Source organism: Pararge aegeria, chromosome 16 (assembly GCF_905163445.1).
Source record: "Pararge aegeria chromosome 16, ilParAegt1.1, whole genome shotgun sequence".
Taxonomy (NCBI): Eukaryota; Metazoa; Arthropoda; class Insecta; order Lepidoptera; family Nymphalidae; genus Pararge; species Pararge aegeria.
Genome location: NC_053195.1, coordinates 2440583 through 2465866, shown reverse-complemented (window position 1 = coordinate 2465866; position 25284 = coordinate 2440583). Strand labels below are relative to the sequence as shown.

At 35.5% G+C, this 25284-nt stretch overlaps 1 protein-coding gene across 2 annotated transcripts in view; it reads left to right on the top strand.

Annotated features, from left to right (window-relative positions):
* LOC120630737 (TBC1 domain family member 12-like) overlaps nucleotides 1–25284 on the top strand; it is a 73978-nt gene that overhangs the window by 9017 nt on the left and 39677 nt on the right. Inside the window, exon 1 of one of the 2 annotated variants that reach the window (XM_039900031.1) lies at nucleotides 19137–19257. The exons of the other annotated variant lie outside the window; for it this stretch is intronic. Coding sequence (XP_039755965.1) covers nucleotides 19241–19257 — 17 coding nt within the window. The 5' untranslated portion in view covers nucleotides 19137–19240. Of the gene's footprint in view, nucleotides 1–19136; nucleotides 19258–25284 lie in introns of those variants that run through there. 2 annotated transcript variants of the gene reach the window in all.

The window sequence follows — 25284 nt, the reverse complement described above, 5'->3', positions numbered from 1 at the left end:
GATTTTAAGTAGAAAGTCCCGGCTTCCATCAATCTGGGGTAATTTGGGATTTTATCATTTCAGAATTTTCTCTGGTATGGTCTATTAAAGACGTGCTGCTAAGCGATTTAGCGTTCTAGTACGATGTCGCGTAGAAAACGATTAGGGTTCAATTTAACTGCCATGCCCCTAACAGGTGGCCGATACCACCTTTAACTGCACCATCACTTGGTAGCAGGTGAGATTGCAGTCAAGACTACATACTTGCATATTAACAAATCATTGTCACCCGATCAGACATGGAGTCACATCGCAAGAAACGACAAACTCGTTGGAAAAAGCAGACGTACTTTCTCGGAAGTCCATTATGTACCATGTATTCCAGGCTTTTTTTTTTTTACTATAATCGGCGACGACGAGACAAATTTATACCGTGTATAACGTTTAATTTTATACCTACGCTACACTTACACAAGCTTATTTCTGCCGGCATTGATGTGTTCCGGTCTGAAGGGCGTGGTTGCCGGTGTTATTACAGGCACATGAGACTTCATCAACATCTTCGCCTTAGGTTGATGAAGTTTTACTTGCATGCGCTGCGAAGTGTTGCTTTGTTTATCGGCCATGGTTTTCTTACCATAAGGGGGTACCGTCGATTATAACCATAAAAAAACACCACACCGATCTTTCAAAAAAAAATACGCCTTAAATACATGTTTTACCGCGACACCAGTCGCCTTAAGGAGATGTTGACTTCATAGCTCTCTTTCAAAAATCTTTAATTTGTGAAGTAAACATATCCCGAGGAGATTAACGAGAAATCTTTAGCTCAAGCTTAAAATTGTAAACATAAAACTTGTTGAACTGATAACCTAGTTTATCTACATCTCTTTTTAGTTCCATAATAATATCTTCAAACTACAAGTTTATTGAAAGCACAATAAAACATGTTAAAAGCAAGAACTTGCGACGCGCATTTCATTGAAGGCTATAACTTTAAAAGCTTCGAAAGCAAAAGAAAAGTAAATAAACGCAGCGTCAGTACCAGTTCGTGGAACAATGCGCTATAAAATTAAGCGGACACGATGCATACGTAACGTGGAACGTCTGGTTTCCGAAACCTGATACTGGAGTAACCTGTTCACTGTTAGGGTGACCATTCAGACCTAAAGCTGCGGACAAAGTAGCTTTGTGTGGACACAACAATCCACTAAAAGTCACGTTTCTGTTTATCGTGGCCTTTTCCGTTGACTACGCATTTATGGATTTAGAACTAAGAAATTGCATAGCAAATTTGCTAATTTTTGTTGCGTGATGCGTTATTTTTTTTAAATATAAATAAATATTTCATTTATTTATATTTAAAAAAATAAAATATATTTTGTGTATTGACACACACCGCCAAATTAGCGTAGCTTGTGTTATGAATATATAACTATTGAATTATGTATTAATAACAGACATTAATACTTAAAATACTTATACAGATAAACACCTAGAGACTGAAAAACATTATTGTTCATCACGCAAGCATTTTTCAGTTGTCTTGGACTTAGAAAGCAAGTTCACTGTCCACTGTGCCAATCGGCCATCAAAAAAAGATTCAACCGTTGTTTTGCTCATTTGATTCAGTATGATTAATTCTTGCCAAATCTGTCAAAATCATTGCAAATGTTTCTTAATTTCGCTATTTAAAGAAACAAAAAAAAAAAGAAACAACGAATTGAATTTAACGAATATCGATGACAAAATACATTTGTGGCGATCTGTGACGAAAATGGACTCATTATACCTACTCATATTTATGAGTGTCGTTAAAATTACTACTTTATTATTTACTTGGTTCGATACCTAATATTTATTTGTTGTTAGTTTTTAATGCAATAGCCGATTTAATAATTACACCTTTTCACCATATGTTATATATATTTTGATAAAAAACTCCGTAGCACTTCGTTATAACGTACATTCACTGAATAAAATCAACAAACACTGACGTTGTCTCGCCTGTAACCTCTTATTTTGTCTAGGACATTACCAAGTTGTGATATCAAAGATGTTAATTGGTTTGGCTCTACTGGTGAATATTTTACTATTAATAATGGTTATTCATTCGATAATAATAGAAACAAATATGCTTAATATTTAAAGTCCGCGTTAATAATTAGCGCCTGGTCGCTCTATCCACTAAGGCAACGCTGACCAACTGATATTCGTGTAGCGTCGAAAGATGAGATGCTGCGCATATGTAGACAATCCATTGCTGTTAAAAAACAAGGCTCATAAAAAAACAAGGCTCATAAAAATTGGGTTACATTTATTCAGGGCGGTCTCCTTTTTTTTGAAATATTTTTTTGGAAATATCTCTCCCAAAAAGCAACTTATATGATTTAGGTACACACTTATTGTTGTGTATAAATAAGTACAACAAAGAAGAGTGAAAACAAGTCAAACAAACAAACACGCTAGTTTGTTTGTTTGACCTTTCTTCACGCCCTAACAAAGCAACCCATGTACTTATTTTCTGCAAAGAGTTTTGAAAGGACGGAGAGTAACATACTCTACTTTTTATATTAGGAAAAGATTTCCACGGAATTTTTAAAAAAACTGAAATAAACGCGGGCTCGAGCAAAAGCTGGTAGTTAGGTTAAAAAACATTTATTCTCAAAAGAAGCAGTTTCACTTTATGAGAAATAAAAAATAACATAAAGAAGTGGTAATATATTATGTAGTTAGTGCGATACAAAACTAGCAGCTTAAACTAATAACAGCTTTTAGTAGTAAAATAAAATTAAAGGTTTATAAAAAATTTAATCAATGCTTTTTAGCATTTTAAATTATTTAAAAATATTTCTCGCAAAAAACCTCTTTGCGTAGACTATTGTATAGTAGTGCTCCCTCAACCTGTATAGTTTTACTGCCATACCTCGTTCTAGTCTTGGGTAATTTTAATTTATGCCTAGTAGTTTATAATAATAACGTTAATATTAATTAAACATTACACATATTGTCGGTTTGGTATTTTTTTAAACCGTGCCACTACCATTCCATTCGATAAAGAACGTTAAACATCTAGCAATGGATACGAAACGTTGTGTTTAATTCGCGTAACCTAGAAATTCGTGGTTATAGTTGTCAATAAAGTAATTTTGTTTGGCTGCACCCTAAAGGAATGTTGGTGGTCATTTTTTCCCGAGTGCGTAAATATGGAACAGGATGCTGGTTTTTAGGCGCTGTATCGATTTACAGATGCTTCATTCACGTTCAAGGTTACATCGTTCTTTGTTTTTGTTTGCTTTAATGCTATATTGCACGGAAATTAATAACCGTAAGTATATTCCCTTGTAAATGTCAAAATCTTTCACTGTTTAAACATCGAACGTTTCTATTTGAACTGACTCTACATCTCGCCCGACTCTTGTATATGAAAGCAGAGCCGATTGTTTATGTATACATATAGTCATCTTCATAAATGTTTTTAAAATCTTAGGAATAGCGGCGCTCAAATTACTTCCTGAATCATATTACAAAAGAGTTTAATCAACTTCTTAAACGATTTCAGTATTTTTCGAAGAAGATTTGATGATGGCTCATAATTTGGAACTTTCCGCTTGTTAATATCCCACTTCTGATTATAGGTTTCTTTCGCAATATTGTAATGCCTTTAAAGTGAACTGCATCATTACTGCTCCTTACCTCCGGTGGATAACGGCCAAATTCTCGATACTTTAAGGATAATAATAATAATACACCACAATGTTTTTAATTTCAAGCCAGCTGAACGTATAGTAAAATATTATTTCGTACGTAAATCGTTATACAGTTCTCTGCCTCCACCGGTCGAATAAATCTGCGTTAGAAGTCACGTATTCCATTTCAGTTAGGTTAAAAGCTTTCAGGGAACCAACATCAAATAAACCACTTTGAATTTTATTTCCTCTCCTACAAATACTAATATGTGGTTGAAAAAATATTTACCTATTACCCGATTCTATTTCGAAGCCTGAAAGTGTGAAATTTGAATGTGGATAAGTACTACGGTAATCTTTATATCTTTTTCACAGAATTCTGGAAGAGATTTTTATGAAATCGCTTGCATTCAAGGAACTTCTGTAAATTTCCAAAATCAAAAGCTGTCCAAACTTCTGTTTTTATTATTATATTGCGTTTTGTTTATAACGGACAGGCATAATGAGTTATATTCACAACATTCCTTGAAACATTTGGCAAGAATATCGGAGAGTTGTTTTAACAATCGTCATTAAAACGAGAATAGCAAACCGCAAACATTTAAATATCGTTGTTTTCATTATGCTACTACATTCGGTGTGAGGTAATTAGTGCCTTTGTTTCTGGTAATGAGTAATACACGATTGCTTAGCGACTCGTTCGTATTTCATTATTCTTGTAGTATACATCGCAGTCATCGATCCTGAACTGAGTATTACGTCAAAGTTCTACATAGTGAGACGTATGCGGAAATCGTAACTAAAGTAGCTTCGAGTAGATTAGTTTATAAGTTATAGTTTATAAAGTAATTGAGGAGCCTATAACTTTTGATTAGGAAGTACTATATCACCTTATTATCGGTCGTTAACCGGTAAGGGCGATTGAAGCTGAGAGGATGTTCCAGCTCTTTGCGTTGTCTTTGTTAGACTACAAGCTAGCTTTGTTCTTGGTGCTATCTCTATAAGTTTCAAGACAACACCAAACTTCGTCTTGACTTTCTCTGCAAATTTTTAGACTAAGTTAAACTAGTCTTTGTATATTCCCTAAGTTAAAAGAATTCTGGTATTTACTGTTTATAAAGACACTAAATGGATTTAAATTAAAAAAGAAACTTCAATTACTTCGGAATGTCATTATAGTAATGTTACGATCGTTCTTAAATTACATAACGCTTCAACCGCAGCAGGTATTAAAGTAGTTCCATGATCAAGGTAGTAAAAGAAAAAAAACGAATGTAACAAATTAAATGGGCGATGATAAGCTGAAAGCTTTTTACTCACGACGCTATTAACTGTGACTGAAGGTCTAATAACTCTAGATGGATCGGGGATCCCATTATGTGCGATATAAATGGATCTTTGAAAGAAAATAATGAACATATCCACCAAATTATATCTATTCATGCTGATAGAGTTTATTAACCTATAACTGTGTTTTCAGTCGAAATAAGTAGGTAGAATTAATAGTTCCTTTAATATTTAGGTAGTTCAATAAAGCGTAATATTATGATAATACATACTTAATTACATAAAAGATGAGCCATGATGCCACACTATGACTAGTGTGGCATGGTCATGTAATGCAGAGGAAAGGAAATCATGTTACCAGAAGAATGTTAAATGTTTATGTGAAAGGGAAAAAAAGAGAGAAAGGCCAGAGGATGCATTGTGTGGAAGAAAATATGCTTGTACAAATAAGGCATAGTGATATGAAGGCTAATAGTTCCCAGATAATAATCCCATTAAGCATGGGCCAACAGCAGGAAGAAGAAGGAAACTTCAATGAAATGTCGTCTTTATTTTGAAAAAACAAGATACATTCTTGTAGAGCTCGTCCGGGGAAATATTGTCGCCATGCTTCTTTCTTCTGGAAGCCGGTGTAATGTCGATGACAGACGTCACTTCGCAAGACGTGTTTCTTGCATGCCCTGCGAAATGTTGCTCTGTTTATAGCCAGGTCTTTCTACATACCATCAGATTGGTCATCTGTTTGCTCGGAAAATCTCCTTTTCATGACTAAGATTAGCACAATCTGTACTGTCATTTAAAAGGCAAACGTTTTGTTCATAGATCAAAGTAGCAGCCAATTTGTGCTTCATGTTTGTCCTCAACCTGCACACCACAAAAAAATAATATAATAAAATAAAACAAACTGGACCCTACAAATATAACATAAAGCTAGATAATCTTCAAGTTACGAAATCATTTTAGCGTTTGTATTGAAGCCCCGATTCTATTGTTGCGAGTTGACAACGCTGACAAAAGGCGTGTGCATTCTTTTGGATATAAACATCACAACAATAGAATTCCTCTCATAAAATAGAACTGTACGTGTACCTGCCAGTGGTTTATGTGTCTTTTGACTCGCAATCCGTAGTCAAACATACTAGCTGGTAGAGTTACTTCTGAAGCTAATAATCAATTTGATCCAAATCGGCAGGTTGAATTTGAATTGAGGAGGAGGTTTAAAGATTTTGTATAAGATTGATTACTAACCCCAGGTGTTAGACGATAACTAGTCATTGACGTCATCAATTAATCACGTGATATTTCTTAGCAACATTTCTACCCCCAAAATAATCGTAAAATCCAATAATTTTGAGAAACTTGCAAAATTACAAAGTCTAATACCCAACAATTCTTAGCTCGACTCTATAGTCTAACGAAACACATCCGGATCGGTAGTCGAACATTTGAAGTACTAAACCAATGCGAAAGCTATAATATTATATAAGGACGAGATATTTACTTTGTGCAGTGTTGTGACGACACATCAGAATACAGTTGTCACCACCCCTCCTTCTTGCGGGTGTCGTACGAGGCGACTAAGGGATTATAATGGAAAAGGTGTAGTAGCATCCTCTGATCGCAAACCAGCCAGTCTGGACAGCGTGGTGATTACGGGAAAACTTCCGTTGAAAGAGGCCTTTAGTCCAACAGTGGACTGTTATAGGCTATTGATGATGATGAGGATGAGATACTTTAATGCGAGAATTATTAGCAGTAGCAGTACAGCCAAATGTCATAAGAGGAAAATATCTGAAAAAACGTTACTGCAAAATAAGTTATATAAATTCTTTTGGGTATTTATGCTCCCCACTGGTTATTAAATACTTGCTACTCATCGACGTGGGTTCAATTTACAACTAACCGTAATCACCAAGTTAATATTAATTGCGGTCACTCATCGGGGGATCGTATTACTACACAGCCGTACTCTGTAGCATGAACGATGAATAATGTCTTGACTCATAAGGTACAGAATTCATAACAAAGGTGTGTTGATAAGGCAATTATAATTAAATATCCTGCCACCGTACCGGCCCTTACACGAGTACTTCCGATGACTATATTGGTGACTGTTTTAAGAAAGATAAAAATAACTTGTCTATGACACGTTTTCCGGCTTATAATATTATAGCCTTGTACCTACTTTTTTATGCACTGCCCAGAAATACTCGTCTTATCAGAAATATAGACTGAAACCTATAAAGCGTCTTTAGACTTAAGAAACAGTTTAAACGGGCAAACTTGTTTGTTCTAGATAAATCCATATCGTTTTAATATTAACTTTGGCAAAGTCAATATACGCTCTACAAATCTTCAATCTGAGATTTGTTGGTTCGCAATCTTATACCTGTTTTTGAGTATTGATTGTTTGAGTAATGTCAGATTAAAATTAGTTTAATATACCTGCCGCCCTAAATTTATGTGGACATGGAACTTGGCAATGTAAGTTCTGCTTCTATAAAATTTTCACGAATATATATTATGAATGCATAAAATCATTATACTTATATCATTATATTATATTTTTCCACAATTACAAATATGTAATGGCAAGTTCGCCAAGAACCCTCATAACATAATATTTTATTTTTCAAGAATTCATTATAACTGTAGAAAACCTTCTTGACAAGCCATGTCTTCAGTATTTTCTTAATTATCTGGGATCCCATTAAAAACTTCCGGACCCATTCGTGTTACAGTCGTTGATGCCTTTTTCAGGCTATGATATTTAGATAGAAGTTTTTTTCGGCATACCGGTTTTTGTGCTGCGCTACGTATATTGCTATATTACTGTTATAGATACACATTTATCCAAGTGGCTTACGCTACATATCCTCCCAAGTGGCTAACGTAATCACGTTATACTTTAAAAGTACTACCTCGCTGACTTGGTCACTTCGGTACCCCTCCAATAACGCTGTAATACAGGGCCAGTGATGGTCTGGCCTTGAACTCGTCACGCTTAGTCGATTTGTACACGTTGTATATCTATATTCCCATTATTTTTATAAACAGCGGGTCTACAAGTGAGTTATTTTGCTTGGTATGAAGAGCTTACCATCAATCATAAACATCTGTAACACTAGACGCCCACCAATCCGTTTGCCTAATAAGGAATCTGTTAATTCGCCCCTTGAATAACACCTGAACGTATTTTTGAGGGAACACAATATATGGGAGATTTATCCAGAATTTGAAAGTTGTAGTAATGAGCTGATATTACCGGCGGTAGAGTAATGCCAGACATACGGATGATGGGGATTTATTTTCATAGTGCGTTAAGTACATATGAGAACAAGGATGATGTTTATTATTGAAAACAAGTCTTTAAAAGACTCCTCGTTGTAAATTCCATCTATTGTAGCAGATCAAGATCACATATTATCACAGATTCTAGCCGACACGGTGGGTGATTGTTGAATATCATAAAGTTCAAATAAAAAAGCCAAAACTTTCTGCTTGCTACAACACAGTCTATGTTTTGTTTTCACTTAATCTTTCAAAGGTAAATTGTGAAAATACAGTTACTATGATTTAACAGAAGGAAAGTTCCGCGAAGTCGTATAAATTACGAAATCGCTGTATAACAACCATGAAACTCACGATTTTCGAATTCGGTTGTAACAATGCTGAATGTGAAATTAAAAATTTCGTCCAGTGAAAGTTTCGCATTCGATGGTGAATGTGCAGTTTCCCCACGGAAGTTACGTACAATATCGTATACAGTAAGACTATGGAAAGCTAATTAAATACTTGTGTAACTTTAAATGTAGGTACGTAGTTATCGGTTTCTACTCATTATTGGAAAGGTGTATTTACGCCTTTCCAAGTCAGTTGATTTTAACTGAGTAGAACAGTGCTCGTAAAGAAGTCGTTTTCGAGTATAAAACTCTGTATCATTAAAGTAAAATGGGCCTAGTCTCACTCGTTTCAGATTGCTTGGTCGATTACGATCGAGAAAATCTTATACTTAGGCTACAGAATCAGAATTATGAGTCGTTTGCTATGAAATCTGGAGACACTGTTGGTTTCGAAAAGATGGTATTGTTTTAAAGCAAACACATAGCACACTACACACGCTTTAAAACAGTATTATAATTTAAGATATAAAAGCAACAAACGCTCAATGTTATATAGCAATGGTATACAGAAAAGACATATGAAATCATAACAAGTATTATTTAGATATACTTGCTGAAAACCTTTGTTTGTAGGTTTTGACTCACAGGAAGTGTTTAATTAATAATTACAACTCAGAGAAAGTTGTTTCGGTTATATATGCAACCATTGCCTGATGTACCTACTCTAGAGTAGTGTCAACGTTTCCGTCCTCAGCCTTTCGGTACGCTTCGCGGTAACTTATATTTTTAAGTCCGTCAGCGTTTACTTTTGGACTTGTGTAAGGTTGCATGACCAGTTCCCTTCGTGTTGATTGAAGCATGACCTGGTATTACTGGGAACAGGTGACGAGGTGGCTGGCTCGATTGTTCTCGGGTATTCACACGGAAAATTTATAGGATGTAGGGATCGTTTGCCTCCGTCGAATGTCGGTGTTGTTGAGAAATCCGAGTAGCGATTTAACGGATGTTTGATAAGGTTTGGAGTTTTTATCAATCAGTAGATAGCATACATCTCTGCACATTTGTCTATTCCTAAACGTTAATATTAAAACACTTAACTGCTTTGCGGGCAAAGTGGTAAGCATATTCGACTATATATTACGATATTATGAGGTAAGGTCCGCAAAGTAACGCCTGCTTCTATCCAATAATCTATCCAAGATTTTGAGGTTTGATTTGCTGGTTTGCCATTAATTGTTTTGTATCTGATTTTTCTGACAGTAAACTCTCATTAACAGTCTTGAGCTAGGAAATTGGCTTCATCCACCCCCGACCCTAGGAGAGCACGGTAAGCCATCAGCGCTAACTACTTCCACCAAGATTTGTTAAGCAAGCCTGCTTTTGAGTAGCATCATAGGTGTAAGCTATAATTTCCGCTCCTATAACTTAGGACAATAGGCCTGAGATGATTATCATGATGAATATAAGAACATATTAAATAGATTCATTTTTTAAAACAAATTATAGATTTGATTCCTTAGAGATAAAAAATCGTACACTAAAACTAAAATATCTCGAAATCTGTCCAAAGCGCTGAAAAAAGTAGTTCTAAAGTTTTCTTATTCTTTCCCTGAATCTCACAGATCTTCAGATGAAGATAAGATTGAATATTAACTTCGTGCGTAAGACACGGTTCACCTATCGGCCGATCCTAAAATGATGTTTAATTTTTACTAGTCTATAGCGACTGTTAGCGTCGTCTCATACTCATAGACAAAAAATCTAGAGACGAAAATGTTGCGTTAAAGTGTGTTAACAGTCAAGTGTTTTGTTATGATCTCTTTTTGATGTGGCCGAACATTATGTCAGTTGTGCAATGTGAAACTTTTAAATACTTTTGTTGTCTGTATGTCGTTGTATATATATCTTAATATATATAAATCTCCTGTCACGATGTTTGTCCGCGATGGACTCCTAAACTACTTAACCGATTTTAAATTTAATTGGCACACCGTGAGCAGTCTGCTCCAACTTAAGAGATAGGATAGCTTAGATCTTTAATTATAGTCGCAATTTCATTTTATTGCAAATTTTTTGTCTATAATTAATTGACAGTCACATGTTATACATATATATAACTACTATACTCATTTAAGGCTTAGCGATACTGAATAATTTTAAAACAAAATCAACCGCAGACGAAGTTGCGGGCAACAGCTAGTATATATATATATATATATATAAGCACAGCTCTAACCGCTTGACGGTTCGGGCTGAAATTTTGCACACAGATAGTTGTTACAACGTAGGCTAACGCTAAGAAAGGATTTTTGAAAATTCTAACCCTAAGAGGGTTTAATTGGGGATGAAATTTGTATAAAATCCTTCATTTATCAAATTTTTTTTCAAGATACTTCCGTGAAACTTTGATTTTAGTTTTAATCATTCAAACGATTACAATTTCCCCTCTTAGTATGTTTTGCAATTACTATAAACAAGTCTCAAGGATAGACTTTCAAAATTGCGGGAAAAGACTTGAGAGACAACTGCTTCTCACATGGGCAGTTTTACGTAGCTTGCTCACGCGTAAACTTACCCAATATTTTTCTAATAGCAGTAAGACATTTTTTAAGCCTTTGTAGTTAAAATTTACCAAATTTAAAATTGAATTTAACGTGAGCGAAGCCGCGGGCAAAAGCCCGTGTTACATAAAATTACAGCATCGTATGTAGAAAAAGCGTTTCAAGCAATTTCATATCACTTGATTTAACGGTGAAGAAAAACATCTCGAGGAAATCTGCAATCCTGAGAGTTCTTTATAAAGTTCTCAAAGGCGTGTGAAGTCTACACAACTGCACTTGGCCAGCGTGATGTACTACGGCCCTTCTCTTCTGGTAATGAGTTGATCATAATGATTTCCATAGTTAACAACTTTCTACACTGTAGTCCCGTAAGTTCCGTTGGATCATCATTATTATCAGCGTTAAAGTATTAATGTATCACTGCTGGGCTTAAGTCTTCTTACGCGGTATTGGGATACCCAACACACTGCTTCAATGCATGTTGGAGAGAGCTATATTAGGAGTATCTCTACGTGATCAAATCATCTACGTGATCAGGAATGAGGGATCTGTAGAAGAACCAGAGTTACGGATATAGCTCAACGAATCGCGAAGGTGAAGTGGCAACGGGCGGAGCACAGAGCTCGGAGAACCGATGGATGTTGGGGTCCCGAGGTGCTGGAATGGCGCCCTCGATGGGGTCTAGCAAACTGAGGGCTGGACTCGAGCGGCACAAGATTTGGAACTCCCTACGAAAGACCTATGCCCAGCAGTGGACGTCAATCGTCAAACAATCATCATAGAATCTATTCTATGATGATTGTTATCCTCGTAAAGTTCGTAACACAGCGCCTCACAGAGTTTTTTGTATCCGTTGCGAAGTCTGTCGTAAATAAGGGTGACGAAAAGCAGCTCACTGTATGACGTAATACATACACCCTGTATCGATTTCAATGCGATATATCATTAAACATGATACCTTGTTAGAACACGAAACGATGAAAGTTATACGGCAAGGTCGTTTATTCATATTTCATTAATGTCAACATTATTATTGGTTTCAAATAGTGTGATTTATCTAAATCCAAAATTTTCATATGGCAGATTGGATGCAGTAGGCTATGCTTCGTCGGCACTACAGGGCACTGGTCTCCTCACAAAATGGGAAGGGTTCAGACCGTAGACAACCACACTGGTACAGTGCGGAATTCACACGTCTTTAAGAACATCATTGAGAAATCTCTGGCATTCAGGTTTCCTCAGGATGTTTCCTCTCATAACTTCGGAATGCTGGAGGTTAGTACCGGTGGTCAAACTTTTTCCCCGGAGGCTGAAGTCTTACCCACTGGGCCACCGCATATGCTATCCTTAGTGCTATTCTTATCTATATGTAAAAGCTGGAATAGAAAATCCCTGCTAAATACAATTGTACTTGTACGTGGTATTATTTAAAAACGTTTCTGGATGATTATATTAATCATGTTAGTTACGCGGTCTCGGAATTATTTTTTGTAATCAGATTTAACACAGGTACAGTTTTGTAAAAAGAGATAAGTTATATATCGTTTTTGGAATTATTTGTGGACGACATAAATAAAAAATGTACACGAATTTTCGTAATTCTTCCCATAATTTTCTAGTGAAGGATGGGTTGTTGAAAAACAAAAGTTAAAAGGTTCCAATTTATATTGTATGCGAAACCGTTTTCTTTGCTGTGTTAGACACGCGGTTCTGCACTGAATTATTTACGATCTCACTACGGCTTTTCTCCATTAAAGAACTACTATGTATTTCAAATTAAATGTTTCTCTTGCTCTTGCATATTTATTTTACGTAGAGATAACTTCAACATCTAGTACCTACTGGTCGTTTGAAATACTTATTTTGTGCTACATAATAAAGTGAATAACCTCAACATAATAAGCACGATGACTAAATTTTAAAAATTGGCCTATGATATTCGGTAGTATCTAGGAAATATCTTGTTTTGTTAAATTAAAGGTTTTGTTGATAGATTGGAATTATATTTTAAAAAAATCCTTGATTTTTGAACTTGTTGTTGTTTGTGTAAAAAAAAAAACTTAGCTACTGATAGTTGCAGTACGGAGTTCAAGCGGTACCAAATTTTGTTTATACAGACGTGACGTCATAATTTTGATTTCGGCGTTTCACCTGGCGCATCATGGCGGATTCCTTTCATCTAGCAATTTTATTTATTGAAATAAAGACCAATCTCACTTAAAATAAAAATAAAAATACGTTTTTCATAAGATAATTACAAATTTTTAGCGATTATGCAGACTTTTAATGTCCGATTTCTCGTCCTTGTATTTCTGGGGACATGCCTCGCAGGACATACTGGTTAAAAGCTTCACCTCCGACCTGCTCAAACCTGCTGAAAAACAATGTGATTCGATTAAGAAGGTTCCATTATTATTAAATGCGCCTTTTTGAGTAATAATATATTTGACTAAGTGAGAGAGTTAGATTTAGGTCTTCAACAAAGTGGACCGGCTGTATCCGTGTTTTGTTTTATTTCGATTTAGACCGTGTTTTATTTTTCATCCGTAAACTAATTATTTCGTCTACATTAGTCCAGTGGTCTTAACAATTTTTTTTATTTATACCAAGCCTTCTTTTCATAATGCAGATACAGTGCGTTTAGTTGGCCTCTATTCCTTAGTATTGTAGCATTCCGAGTAGACTCTTTAGTTTGTAGTGTCTGCGGAGAGAAATTAAATGCAATTTTTCGCCATATTTTTTTGCAAATTTTGAACCCAAATTTTTGTTTTGGTATGGATTGAAAACCACATTTTTTTGATCAGAATTTATGAGATTCTAGCGATACTAAAAGGATAAGTTCGCACTTGAAAGAGTGCGAGAAAATAAAATAAGGGTTACTGTGAATACGAAATATTTGTAATCAAAGCCATCGGTATAGAGGTGAATATGTCTTGGTGAATATTGGATATGGAATTCCATGATATAATATGAAAATGAAGCTGAATTTGCCATACTCCACGAAAAGCAGGAGAATCTGAATGGTGTAATCTGTAATTTCTTCAATGGTTACACACCACATCCAACAGATCTTCGGATAATTGTTAAGTCAACAACTATTCATTGTAAAGTCAACATCTTCTGAGGATGCTCCGGTTTCGCAGCGAAACGTGCGTCTAGGATACATTGCCGAAGATCAAAAGTTATATTAGGCCTACTTGAAATAAATGAATTTTGAATTTTTTATCTGTCAAAAAACCCTGCTTCGTTCTCTTGCCTATGAAATATATTTCTTTGCATTCATCCTTGCTCATATTCCGAGTGAAAGAAGGACAAACTGACAAACGCACTTCCACGTTTTATTACGTAGTAAATAGTCAAAAATATCATTGATTATTTAGTTATTTGATTTGATAAACTGGTAACGGCAATGTTACATGTTTCAAGTGGCTTGGGAAAATTTCAAGGTAGTTCGTTATCTGTTTATTGTCACCGAATAGGTACTTAAGTGCTATATTTGTATGCTACTTGATTTTTTGTTGTATTCGTTAGGTTGTTATGAGCAATGCGTTTCTAGACTTATTTTTAGCCCAGTGGTTAAAGCATCGGAGTCACCGAGTTCAACCCCCAAAACCTCTTCTTTAGATATATTGTCCTGTTCTTTATCCCAGTCAGGCATTTTACTTAATTCGACGGCCGATTGGCGCAGTGGGCAGCGACCAGCGAGTGGGTGCTTTCTGAGTACAAGGCCGTAGGTTCGATTCCCACAACTGGAAAATGTTTGTGTGATAAACATGAATGTTTTTCAGTGTCTGGGTGTTTATTTGGTACACTAAGTATATAATAAGTGTTTAATTATATTATTCATTAAAATATTCATCAGTCATCTTAGTACAAGAAGCTACTTTGGGGATTGACGGCGATGTGTGTGTTGACTTAGTATATTTATTTATTTAATCGTTACGCGTTTTCACTTATGAATAATTATCACCGATTGGAAATCTTGTAAGAAATATAATAAAATAATAATTACGAGCGGCATACTCCGTTTGCAATTCTTATTAGGCTTACATAAACTACTCCACATACCTTGAGAACTTTCTTATTTGTTATTAGCAAAACGCTTCAGCTTTGCACGAGACCAATGTTGATACTAATGGGGGCAGTTTAGAGTGTTTAACAGACAGCCGGAGAGAATTTGTTTTATACTACGTCCGGGTCTTTTATTCTGCTTAAAAAAGTCCAATCAGGTTAAGCTTTACGAAAATTAGTGCGGAGAACGGTCCATTTCTGTATTTCTGTATTTCTGTATGTCCGTTGGTCTGTCTGTTTGTCTGTCTATCTATGTGTGTACATTAACAGCAATAAAGTTGGCATAGTTTTTGACGTGACAACGTCTTATAATTCCATGGAGCCGGCTGCAGGCACAAAAAAAAAATGACGTATGCGGCGTTACCTCGCTCTGAGGCGTTCCATTCAAGGCTTGAAGTGCAAGCGAGAGCGCGGAACGAGCGACAAAGAGGCACAGTCGGCCTCCGCGTTCGACATCTGTCTCTCTCCTATTTGAGTGAGCGATGTGTCCGCGTGGACAGCTTCTATACAATACTACATTTACATGTTTTCAGCAAGGATGAAGTGCAGTGAAAAGTGAATGTGGTGTCAATTGTTTATAGCAACGATAATATCTATCAAACAAATAAAATTAAAATTTAGAATAGAATATATAGTAGAAATCTTAGAATAGAATATATAATAAACACACAACTGCTGCTGCGGCTGGTATAATAAATTAATAACCCAGTTCGCGTTTGGTATGAGGCTTACATAAACCACTCCACATTCTTTAAGAACTTTCTTAATTCCTATTATAAATTTACTCGTGCTTGCATTATGTAAACAAGCACACACATAGAGCAGTAAGTGTGTGTGATTGTTTTTAAGAGGTTTAGGTTTGTTAAGAGTTTCTGACTTGGGTTTCAGCTTTACACGATCTAGTAGATTTAGTAAAAATAATTCGATTAAAAAAATTTCATAATTTTCAAATTGGTTCGGTTCTGTCATTCACAGGTTGCCTGCATGAGATTTCTTGCAGTAACAAGGCCGGCAAGGTTTGCATGCCTACATTTTTAATTAATTTGTTACTTTTTTTTCCATAGTTTAAATATAATTCGAATTAGTAAACACAATAATAATTAAAAACAACTACCCTTCTCATTGTGGGAGGAGACCCGTGCCTTGTAAGAGTTGATATGATGAAGATGACCAGATTCGATTTAAGTATACAACGTTGGAACTTGCTTTTATTTTTTTATGCTGTTTTTAATGCATTGTAACAGTCTACTGTATTTTTATCAATGTGTTTTGCAAATATTGCATAGAAGTAGACGTTACTTTGCGGAATTCTATTACATATACTCGTCTTTACTCTTAACAATAATTATTAATTATACAGTCAACACCTCCTGAGAATGCTCTGGTATTGCAGCGAAACCTACTTAGAGAGTACATTGGCGAAGATCTGTTTAGTTTGTTGTGTAAAGATTGAGGAAATTATAATTACACCGTATAAATTCTTTGCTTTTCGCGCAGTATAGCAAATTAAAAAAAAAAGTTATACCTAGATGATGAAGAAGAATAAACACTTTATTGCACGCAAAACCTAAAAATAACAAAATTTAAATATTTTAATGCAAGGTTCTAAGGTTGCGGCTTCATAAAGCACACCTAGTTACAATCTCACCTTTTACAAGACTTCATGTGGTTTTGTAATCGACTGTTCAGTGCGTTAGAGGGGTATTATCGTTAGGAAACATTTCTACTTAGAGTTATTAAGGTCGCGGTATAAAGTGTATTAAAGGATAACGTGCCTTCAAAAAGTAGTTTTTAAAATTATAATTATTTACACATTTCTCTTTGAGTACACGTTTTTATATGACATATTTGTGTACCAGAAGATAAGATCTATTAATGTAAGACAAGAACCATAAAATATGTCTACATTGGTGCTGAGCTTGGAGATTAATAGAAAGGGTTCTATTAATCTCCAAGCTCATTGACAGGTCTAATATAAATATAGTTCTGTCTTTTTCAGCAGGGAGCATTGTGAGAAGGATAGCATTTCCTATAGACCTGTTAACATTTTCTACCTAACATATACTTTTGCCTGGCCTGGCAGGACTTCTACTTCACTTTCGGGTGGCCGAGTTCGATTCCCAGCACGCAGCTTTAACTTTTCAAAGTTATGTGCGTTTTAAGCAATTGAAATATCACTTGCCTCAACGGTGAAGGAAAACATCGTGAGGAGACCTGCATGCCTAAGAGTTCCCCATAATGTTCTCAAAAGGTGTGTGGAGTCCACCAATCCGCACAGGGCCAGCGTGGTGGGCTACGGCCTTAACCCTTTTTCACTGAGGAAACACGTGGCCTGTCGTGGGCCGGTAATCGGTCGATATGATGGTGATGAGAAAATATTCATAAGACAATATGCTTTGAATGAAAAAAAAACTCTTCAACCTTGAGTCCACCAATCCGCACTGGGCCAGCGGGGTGGATTACGGCCTTCACCCCTACTCATTGTGGGAGGAAAGTCATGCCTTGCAGTGGGCCGGTAATTGGTTGATATGAAGATGATGATGATTCACTTTTCAACACTCTCACATTGTATCATATGAGGTTGTTTCATACTTCAAGTTGCTCTATTTCCATTATGTCGGTAGGAACATTTCTTTGAACTATGAAATGTGGATTTCTCTGAACGATTGAGACTTTTATAGTTAGGTATAAATTCTCGTAAACTTTTACGATATTGCGTTTACGAACAACCCAGGTTTTTGTTAATTGATTTCTTCCTCCTCTTTAATCTTCGAAAAAGTATCAGGTGTTTATAAAAAAATGTATACAAATTATAAAGCTGAGAAGTTTGTTTGGTTGAACAAACTAATCTTAGAAAGTACGGTTTTGAATTGGAAAATCTTTTTGTATCGGATAGTCTATTTTACAAAGAAGGCTCTAGGCTATATAACATCACGCTACATCCAATAGGTGCGGATCATTAAAAAGAAATGTTACGAAAACGGGAATCATTATTCCTTTTGGGGGCTTCCGTTGCGCGCAACGTCAAAAAGTTACGTCTAAATAATTGAAGACGGAATTGTTCCTCATTAAAAGTCCGTGATTATTACTGTCATAATATAAGGTATTGACTCGTACGCGAAAAAATCGCGGGGGACAGGTAACATATTGCATTTTTGAAATTTGAGAAAGCTCTTAGAATTGCGTTGTGGGTGTCAAGTAAAAGAATGACGGCAGGTATTTGCGTATTACACGATTACATTGTGGTGAACTGTCCGTTTTACCAATGAAATTAAAAAGTGCTCCCTGCTTACTTATTAAATATTAATAATAAAACTATCACGTCTTCACTCGATATGATATGATATGATTTGTCTATTCCCTGACGTCATCGACCCGTTCGTGTCCGCATCATTAGAAACGCACCTATAATCTGTTAAACTTGTATGGTTTTCAATTCACGGCATTTAATCGTCCTTGCACTACTTTTCATGTGGAACTTCTATTGGCGCGCCTAAGCAGTAAAATCTACCCGTGTCACGCCGTCACGGAAAAAGGAATGACGTTCTCTAATGCCGTTATGTCATCTCTACGCCATGCGTGTTTGTACTTTGGAGCTAGGTTGCGATGTGTGTGTTGTCGAAATATATCTGGGAGAGACCTTTAGTCCAGCATTGGATTGTTATTGATGAACTAAGAGGACTGTGAATTTTCCATACAAATCTATAGAACGAAGCCAGTGTGAGTTGTATTTTTAATTGAATTGAAGACTATCGTCACGTAACATTGTTAGTGGATCTGACCTCATTTTTTTACGGGATCGAGTTTATCAGCTTTTGACAGTACAGAATATAATATTTACATTGAATATTTGAGATAGCTGCAAATTGTAACTATAAATGTTATATTATCACCACCTGTGAACCAGTCATACTCTCGCCTTGTACAAACATTGTGTTTCGAAGTTAACAATACTATAGTTATTAATTGTTATTTTATAATGCTACAGTGTACAGTGCTCACGTACTAGCATCTAGTTTCTTGGACGAGAATGTTTGGGGACACAATGTGAGTTTGGTGCTTTGTACATTATAATTTCTAGCTTTTAATTTCGTCATATCAAACTATGACTTCGTTTAAATGTTTATTTATGAAATTATTCACTTATTTTTGCCCGAGTTCTTCGTCCGCATTTAGTACGGTTTTCTTATATAGTTTTCTTTCGGTATACGAATGTATACAAAATATCTTCCAGCCACACCAAGATGTGATTAAGAAGACTTTTCTATTTGTATGCCAATTTCGTTTTAGTGTTTTAACTTGCTACTTTCATCGGTACATTATTATCTAATATTTGATAATAACAGATTGAATATATTGTTCTCTCAAAGAAAGAAAAAAATTGTTTATTTATCAACATAATTGCTTAAAAAATATATCTAACCTGGGCCCTGATTAATTAAGATAACGAAGTCGTAGACACTGTGCACTCCGTCTCAACTACGACTCCAATATTCAAACCAAGCTGCAAAGCTACTAAAAGGCATTTCTTGAACAGTCACTTTTCTTAGTATTCCATCTACAGAGAGAGTTTATTGCCCATAACATCTGGTTTAGTTTACACAGTTATGTCAGTTACGTATATCGATCGTGATTATCGGCTACTGTGAGTTGTGACGTATAAGAATCAGAATGCATGACGTCATCACACATCTGCTAATACCATAACAGTCATCATCATCCATATTCACCCATTACCTGCCCACTAGAGGGCACGGGTCTCCTCACAGAATGAGATGGGGTTAATGCCGTGGTCACCCAAGCTGGCACAGAGCAGATTGGTCGACTCCAAACACCTTTGAAAACATTATGGAGAACTCTCAGGCATGCAGATTTCCTCACGTGTTTTCCTTCACCGTTGAAGCAAGTGATGTTTTAATTGCTTAAAACACAAACTCAGAACAGTTAGAGGTGCGTGCTGGTATTTAAACTCGGGCCCCCGAAAGGGAACTCGAAGTCCCACTGGGCTATCACCGCTTCACCATAACAGTCAGAAATAATTATTCGTTGTGTCCGTTAGTTAGATAGTTCATCGTTATCAATTAATCACCGGCCAACTTATAGGGAACATGTCTCAGAATGAGAAGGGTTTTGGTAATAGTCGTATCATGCAAGGGATTGCTTAAAACGCACATAACTCCGAAAACTTAGATAGATGTGTCAGGTGGGGTCGAACTCGGTACCCCCGAAAGGGATACCGAAGTATTACCCACTAGGCTGCCACCGATTATGTATAAATAAATATTTGAATGCGATCTTGTATTACAACTGGTTCCGAAGGTTGTTCTTTGAAATAAATGTTCCGTTTTCCTTCTTGAAGTCATCATGGGACTTTAAAACATCAAATCTTTACCAAACGTACTCGTTCATTAGGACATTTATTTCATGTTCCTACCTATACGTGTAAGTGAATTTACTTTGAATAACTTTTGCCTTGATAAATGAAAAGAGTTTTTCTAAATGTTTTATTGAATTTCTTTCGACCTGATTCCATCAAGGAGATCCAATGAGGCAAATGTTGTTGACGTGTAGCAATTTGCGAAATGGGACGCCCTGGGAGGTGGGATCGAGTCGTAAATAGGTCTCGAATACGTGCTAGTAAGACGAGCTGTGTAAATACAACGTGGAAAGACGTATTAAGATTGGATAGTTCGGTGCTTTTGAATGTCAAAAGGTTGAGTGAAGGTTAATGAATCCAAATTACCGAGTAGTTTTTCTGAATTCAAAGCTTATTGTATTGAAAATATTTTCTACTAGCTTCTGCCCGCGACTTCGTCTGCTTGGACTTCAGAATTGGGTCTAAAGCTTCGCTATTTAACAATTTTTAACCCTACCACGAAAAGTATTTGAGATATCGGTGTGGAAAGTACATGTCCTTTTCCATAGCATAGGTGACATGCATACAAAATTTCAAAGCTGTCTGCCTGCGGCTTAGCTCGTAAACAATTTTCAATTTTTCCTCGGGAACTACTTAGGAATCGGGATAAAAAGTAGCCTTTATAATATTAATAATATAGTAGGATTCAATGCAAAATATATTTTGCTGAGGTCTTCCTGATTTTAGTTGAACTCCTCACAGATGAATAATTCCAGATTATTACCGGCTATAATCCTTACTCTCAAACATCATCATCATCATCAACATCACTACAAACTACTGACCTCTACTATTGGACATAGGTCTTGTATAGGTAGTTCCAACATCCACAATCCATGGCCTCTCATCTGGTTCAGCGTTAGTAAGTGTGACGTTCTAGAGGCAATCGATTCTGAGTTCTCGGATGCATATCCTTTCTAAATAAGTATATCGGATGTCTGAATGTTTTATCAGCGACACTGTATCTACTGTCTGTTTCCTGCAGTTATGAAAATTGATATAGAAATGAGACGACTTTCATTCATCAGTTTAGGTTTCATAATTTTGCATAAAATTATATTTTATTTGTATTTTGTGTCCTTTCCAGTTTATGAAAAAATTTAAAAATATTCTCTGTATCTCACTTCATTCTGTGTTTCAGAAAGCTTTCAAATTACAGCTCTATTAATTACGTCGCCGTCTTTTTACGACTTCCTCGAAAAGACACGAAATATTCGATAGCAAAAAAAACACCCAGCTAAGTTTGTTGTGAGCTTCTTCTTAGACCAGGACGCGTTTGGAACCCTCGTAGCTTTAGTTTTAAGTTTACGAATATGGTTATCGCCATCATCTCACTAACGTGTAATTCTCATGTAATCTACGCAACAAAAGTGCCACCTATGGGCCTACTTGAATAAAGATATTTTTGACTTTGACTTTGAAATTATCTAAATTATCTGAAATAATCCAATTATCATGTTATGAGTTAAGCTTAATTTATTGAACAGTGTGATAAGTCAGTCAGTCATTCCATGAGTTAAATTGTAAATAGTAATACATACTGCACTTACCGGGTTTCCATCAACGTCGTTCACGTTTTTTTGCGACAGACCTTGCTACTGCACGGTTCTCACGCTTTAAAGTGTCGTCCCGACTTCATGATTGGCACCGGAGGTTGGTAATCCATTGCAAAACTGTTAATTCTACCATAACTATTGCGACATTGCAACTAACCATTCCTTTTGATCTAGCTTAACCAAAAACGGCCATCCGCTTGAGTATGAAGGATATCAAGGCATACCTTGAATTATTACGAGCTACGTTCGTGTGTTTGAGTATTTATGAAGTACGTAGTGCACTGGAACTCCTTAATGCTATATATTTGTTTGAACTCCTTTGTTTTCTATATAGACATGATAATTTTTCTTTTCGTAAAGCTGAAAAGGGACTAAGTATTGACCTCAATAATCAGACCCTTTTCAAACACTAATGACGTATGGCAGACAGCCCAGTTTAGACTAATTAATTTTGATGTTGTAAACTTTTTAATATACACAATATGTGAATTAAAAGATGTGAAGTTTCTTTTAAAAAAATATCTATATCTAACTATATACTCGTATATATGTAATTTCATTAGAACAAATAAATATATAACTATTTATTAACCGACAAACTTATACTTGCCTGTTGTGTACAAACAGTGAGGATACGTGTTTAAGGTTTCTTTGTTTGTTAAATAAATTCGTATTGCGTAAATTGTTGAAAAAATATATATGTAATCAAATGTAGGCGCCGCATGTAAAATTTTTATATTTCTTTTCTCCATTTGGTGTTATTACGATTATTAGATATATTACACTCGTTTTACTGCCAATTTTATAATAAATCGAATCTAATGAAACTACCAATATTACAATAGCAATTTGCCAATTCGCTATACAGTCTAATCTCTCCGTCTGCCTTCACGCTTCATAAAATATTTCAAATACCTAACTTATCCGAGTGATCACGATTTCAACCTTTGTTTCAATATTGTGATGTTTCGACTATTTCGTTTTTACTATTGCTTTGTCTTCCGGTAAAAGTTTCGGGGTCTATTCATTTACCTTTGTCCTTAATATTTGAAATCTCCCAAATTAAAAGTTCTGGATTTAGTATTTGTTATTTCAAATTTAAAGTTTTCGAGGTTGAAGTACAGGTAATCCTTCAAAACAGAAGACGAAGAAAATATGTTTTGGAGAAATGGAATAGAGTAGGTTAAATTGAATTAAGTCATTGGAATTGAAGTAAAGGAAACGATAAAGCCTGTTCTTTTTTATTCAATGATGAGCTCCAGTGTCATTAGTATTGATATTGACGTCACTTCGTTTCGTGGACTTTAGTTAAACCGACAATGTACGTCTTCTGACAATCAATAAAGATAACTCCATTAGTCTTAAAATAATCATTCATTATTTTTAACTTCTTTCTATGACGCGTAAATTTTATCTTCTCATTTCATTGAAGTTAATTTGAAACTGGCATGGAATTGAATATTTTTTGTTACATATTATGCAATATAAATGTATTTAAATCTACATTTCCCGTTTCTCTGTTAATCGTCATTGTAATCCTATAGTTGTTTTATCGACATAAAGTTAGCTTCCTAATATCGCCACCTAGCTGAATGTCCGGGTAAGAGCCAGCTGCACACGACACCGTTTGCATCCCACACAGCTGATAAACATATTACATAGTATCTTTTGCCTACCTACGCGTTAAATGTTTAAAAATCCCTTGAAGTCATTTTGAAGGCATTATAATATGTATTACGTTAGGAGTATTTAGGAGTTTTATGACTAGCGAAGTTTCATCCCAATGAAATGTCCTCCGATTCATCCGTTTGTTAAGGATTAAATCAATTTAATTCTTTCGTGGACTTTTACGCATTCGCGAAATGATATTAGGAAAGGTATGTCAAATATTGATTTCTTTGGCTCTCAGGTGTACCAAACCAGCACTTTACAGTTCATCAATGTCATATCAAAACTTTTTTAATCCATTCAAGTCCAAATGTTCACAATTTGAAGAACCATTTGTGTATTGATGCCAAGATGGGTACATTTTGACACAGCTCTTTGATAATTTATTATTAACAGAAGGTCACGTACGTTAGGAATGTGATACCAACAATAAGTGTTCAGTACAATCGTGTTCTGAATACATTGTGTTCAGTACCAATCGATACGAACAGTTGTCTGGAATATACAAATAAAAGCCGCGACTTTATTAAAGAATTATTCAAGGGATTTAGATTATCTTACAATGTTTTTTGAGTCTATGAGTAACCTATACAATTGATACATCCTTTACATAAAGAAGAAGATTCCTTTAATTTTATATTAACTGGCTACTGAAATAATAATCTGGTAAAAAATTGTACGGCTATATGTGCCAGGTATTAAAGTGGGGAAGCCTCTAACGCCGAAAAGAACGTCAGAAAATTACCAGGCGAGAATAGCATAGGACCAAATTCTTTAAATACCTTTGTCTACAAGTGGATCTATCAGATTAATCGTTCTTGATTGTCTGAAGGATTTAATTTTTAATTACGGACCAAAATATCCGAAATTATAATCTATCTGTTTGGAAAAATCAGCTGTCTTTTTGTAAACAGTAATCGTGTTCTTATTGAAGAACAAACAGACAGAGTGTCTTCTCCTGCGACAAAATTTTGTATGATGCGTACGTTTTAACGCGCGAGAAACGAGCTTTGTGATACGAATGTTAAGTAACTAAACAAACCTTAGGTTAGCTTTTGTTTATGGTATGCAAAAGGCAATGTGTGTTCCGCAAATATTTATAATATCATCATTGCTAAAATTAATGTCTTTGTTCGTATCTTTTATCTTCTTCTTCTTCTTTGTTTTTCCGAAGAGGGTTGTTTCTGCTTGTTTCGCTTTTGTTTTCTCTATCTGATCAGTTTTGTCTATGGATCATCTATTAAGAATATTATTTATCCTATATGCCGCCCACTAGTTTCATTTTGAATAATTTTTAGGAAATCTTTTGGACATCTGACGCTCATATAATTTTAATTCCGTGCCGTTTAGGCATTTATTTGTCATATCAAATCTATCTTTACTAACTAGCAGGCTGCATAATATTAATGTGACAGTTATCAGTTTGATGCCATT